Source organism: Eurypyga helias, unplaced genomic scaffold (assembly GCF_000690775.1).
Source record: "Eurypyga helias isolate BGI_N326 unplaced genomic scaffold, ASM69077v1 scaffold3281, whole genome shotgun sequence".
NCBI classification, from domain to species: Eukaryota; Metazoa; Chordata; class Aves; order Eurypygiformes; family Eurypygidae; genus Eurypyga; species Eurypyga helias.
Genome location: NW_010232608.1, coordinates 49,364 through 52,651, shown reverse-complemented (window position 1 = coordinate 52,651; position 3,288 = coordinate 49,364). Strand labels below are relative to the sequence as shown.

The window sequence follows — 3,288 nt, the reverse complement described above, 5'->3', positions numbered from 1 at the left end:
TTTCCGTGCGAACTATGTATTTCTCTTTCCCCCAGGAAAGAAAAGAAACCCCAGAAGTACCCCGCACCAATTCGTAACCTGGTGACCTGACGGTTTCAGGAGGACACGCTTCCTGGACCACAGGGGCGTACCCTGGTAACACGCCGTGCAACCCCAGCACCGACCCTGCTACCTGCTCATCGGTGAACGTGCACCATCCCGTCTCTCTCCGCTCAGTGAACACACCGCACCACTGCCAGGCTTTCGAAGCAAATGTCCAGCTTGTGCCACGGGAGCCTTCCCCATCCCTCTTCTTCAGGCTTGTTCCTAACTTTTGCTTGCACAATCGCAGTCTCAAGAAAAAGAAAAACTTCACAACCCTACAGCCTCTGAGAAACACCCCCCTCCCCCACCCCAAGAGGACTTCTAAGGCTTTACACAAAAAATTCAACTGTTAACTGCCTTTAGGCCCCATACCCCTCGTCCAAAGCAAGCCCTCTCGCCCCAGCCATGCAGAACTACCGTTGCTTTAGCATTTAGACACACACATGCAGTTCATGGAATAAATGCTCAGCAAAGTAAACTTGTCCTGGTCTGGGCTTTCTTCTGGAAGCTAGTCCTCTGCCATTTTCTAGACTAATACCCCGTGCCTTTTGTCACTGCCTTTAACTTTCTTCGGCTGCAGGGCTGAGATACTCCCCTGAAGTACCGGGCTGAGTCATTAAGTCTAGATGGGTTGGATCCACGGCCTCCTTGCAGCCCGCCTCCTCCACATACGGAAAGTCACTCATGTCCATTTCATCACTGTTAAACAGGTCTCTCGCTGCTCGTCCGAAGTCCTTCGGAACCTGCCCTCCGACTGTTCCACCACTTCCCCATCGCCTTCGCTAATGACGGTCATGGGGCTGCTCTGGATGCGGTTGCGGACACTGTACTTGCTGCTGGCTGCGGAGGGGGGCGTTCGTGACCGGCCGTACCTCGTGCCAGAGAAGGACATGCTCCTTGGCATCAGGCCTTCGCTCTTGGCCCACTCCTCCTGAGCCCGCTTGCTCTTGCTGGGTGAGCAGCTGACAGCGCTGTCTGAAAGGTCAGGGGAGGCATCCGTCTTTGGCCGGTGGAACCGCGGGTCCGTGTTCTTCAACATCTCTGCCGCCGACATGCGGGAACTGGTGTCGTAGCGGCTCCCCTTCTTCAGCAGCAGGGCTTTGAAGTTGTCGTTGCTGGTGCTGCTCTTGCGAACGCTTCTCTGGATCGAGCCGGCTTGTTTGAGGGTGGCTAAGGTTGGGGAAGCACCAGTGGGGGTTACGGGGGGCGATGGAGAATGGTTGCGGGTGCGGTCGTCTTCAGAATCTTTACGGCCAAGGACTTTCCTTTTGGATCTGAGTTTGAAAAACCAAAAAAAGAGGACCAAACAAAAAATGAGTCTTTTTAACTCCCCTCATTAAACTCAGCTTAGAGGGATGACGATGAATGAAGCTAAAGCAGAGAGAGGGATAAGGGAGAAGTAATCTAAACCTAAAGCATGAGTAAGAACACCACCAAAATGGCACAGGCAAGAATGCAGGTGCTGGAGGTATAAGCTAAGTTTATTGTTCTTTTTCTGCACATCTGTAACAATCAAACTACTAAAAACTGGCTATACTGATGTCCAAAGCACTTCAGCGAATTTAGGGAATCAGATTTTCCGGACTCAGTATTCAACTGCTGAGACTAATGCATTATAAAGATTATGCTCAAGGCCATTTGCCTGGGGATTTGATTGAAACCATGTCATCTAGAGCACGTTGGGGTGTTTAGTTTTACCGTTTCACTTAATGCTTTCTGGAGATTTAGAAGCGCAGTTCAGAGCACTTCCCTTGGGAAAAGGGTATTGCCACGCACCGCTGCTGAAGTTAAGAGGCAGTAACGTGAGCCACATGTAACCATTCCGGCTTAAACGATTTTTAGAAGCCCGCAAAGCCCTCTCCTACCCAAACTTTAAACCAACAGTGAAAACCGAGCTTTGCAGCTTCTGTTAAGATGCACATACAAAATTCACAGTTCTGCTGGTGCTCGACCATTGCAACTCTTCGACCAAATGAAGGAGAGACCAGCTTCCTGACATGAAAGCCATCTTTCCAAATGGAAAAGCAGAGTGTTTTTTAATTTTAAATGTAAAGTGCAGGGATAACAAAAAAAAATTATATATATTAAATGAAGAAACAATCATGGAACTCTGAATAAGTGGAAACTGGACTTCTATTGCCCCATTTTCACATTATTTGAAATCATGAAGAAAGAAATGTATTACATGCCTGGTATCTGTAGCAAAGCTGCTTTGCTTCTTTGCCGGCTAAGCAAGCATTAATTCACAAAGATTTCCTAAAGGCCTCGAGAGTTTGCCGAGGCAAGCTGAAATGCCTCCATGCACTGAAGCCCGCTGATAATAGAAGAACAGCCCAGAAAACAAAGCAGCAGGATCCATCAGCTGAGTAGCTGGCAGCAGCCAACACTGCCATGAACTCTGCCGAGACTTGGGAGCGATCCTGTCTCTCTTACGCGGTGAAGTTTGTGCATCGATCCCTTACGATACACCCCTGGGGCAGCTGTCCCAGCTGCTGCCTTCAGCTGCCCTTCTGGAAGAAGGATGTGATGCCAACACCCATTCAGCCCTAGGATGAATGGACACCAGAGAACAGAGTAGGGATAAAATGACAAATTTGGCAGTGGCAAATGTATGAACCTTGTTTGGATTTAACTGTGTGGCGGTACCGTAGGCAGCAAGTGAACGTGGTGCTGGGACACTCCGCGTGTTCGTATGCGAACGCACGCGTGCCTCGGTTACAGGGAAAAGACTTCCCCCCCTCAGGGTTTTGGCTGCCTACGGGTACCTTTAAACACTGCAGTGCCGGAGGTGTAACTGCTGCCAAAGCCCCACGGGAAACCCCAAATAAAGAGAAAGCAAAATTCAGTTGTGAAGATCTGCAGGGAAAGACTCGGATACCCTGGCTTGAAGCAACTCAGTCAGCCGGTGAACACGATGCAGAGTGGTCAGTTTGCCGCCAGCACCTAACCAGCTTTTCTCAGCATGTATGGATTACGGCAGAAGCTTAAAATTAAGAATCAGATTTGGTTTTGGTGGCTTTTCAGACAGAGATAGGGTATCTATTCAAACAAAACCGTGACTTAAAACTTAGATTGTTCTTCCTGCCCTTAACACACATACCACTGAGTTTCCTGTCTTACTCCAAAGCACGTACTCCAGAGTGCCAATCACAGAAATATAGCACCTTTTAGAAATAGCAGGGGGGGAACCAAAATGCTTCTTAT

At 49.0% G+C, this 3,288-nt stretch overlaps 1 protein-coding gene across 1 annotated transcript in view; it reads right to left on the bottom strand.

Moving 5' to 3' along the window:
- Positions 1-493: 493 nt before the first annotated feature.
- Positions 494-3,288, bottom strand: part of NHSL1 (NHS-like 1) — a gene marked incomplete at its 5' end in the record, with an annotated part of 49,524 nt that continues 46,729 nt past the window's right edge. The window contains 2 exon segments of the mRNA XM_010161433.1: positions 494-799; positions 802-1,358. Of these exon segments, the coding sequence (XP_010159735.1) occupies positions 645-799; positions 802-1,358 (712 nt within the window).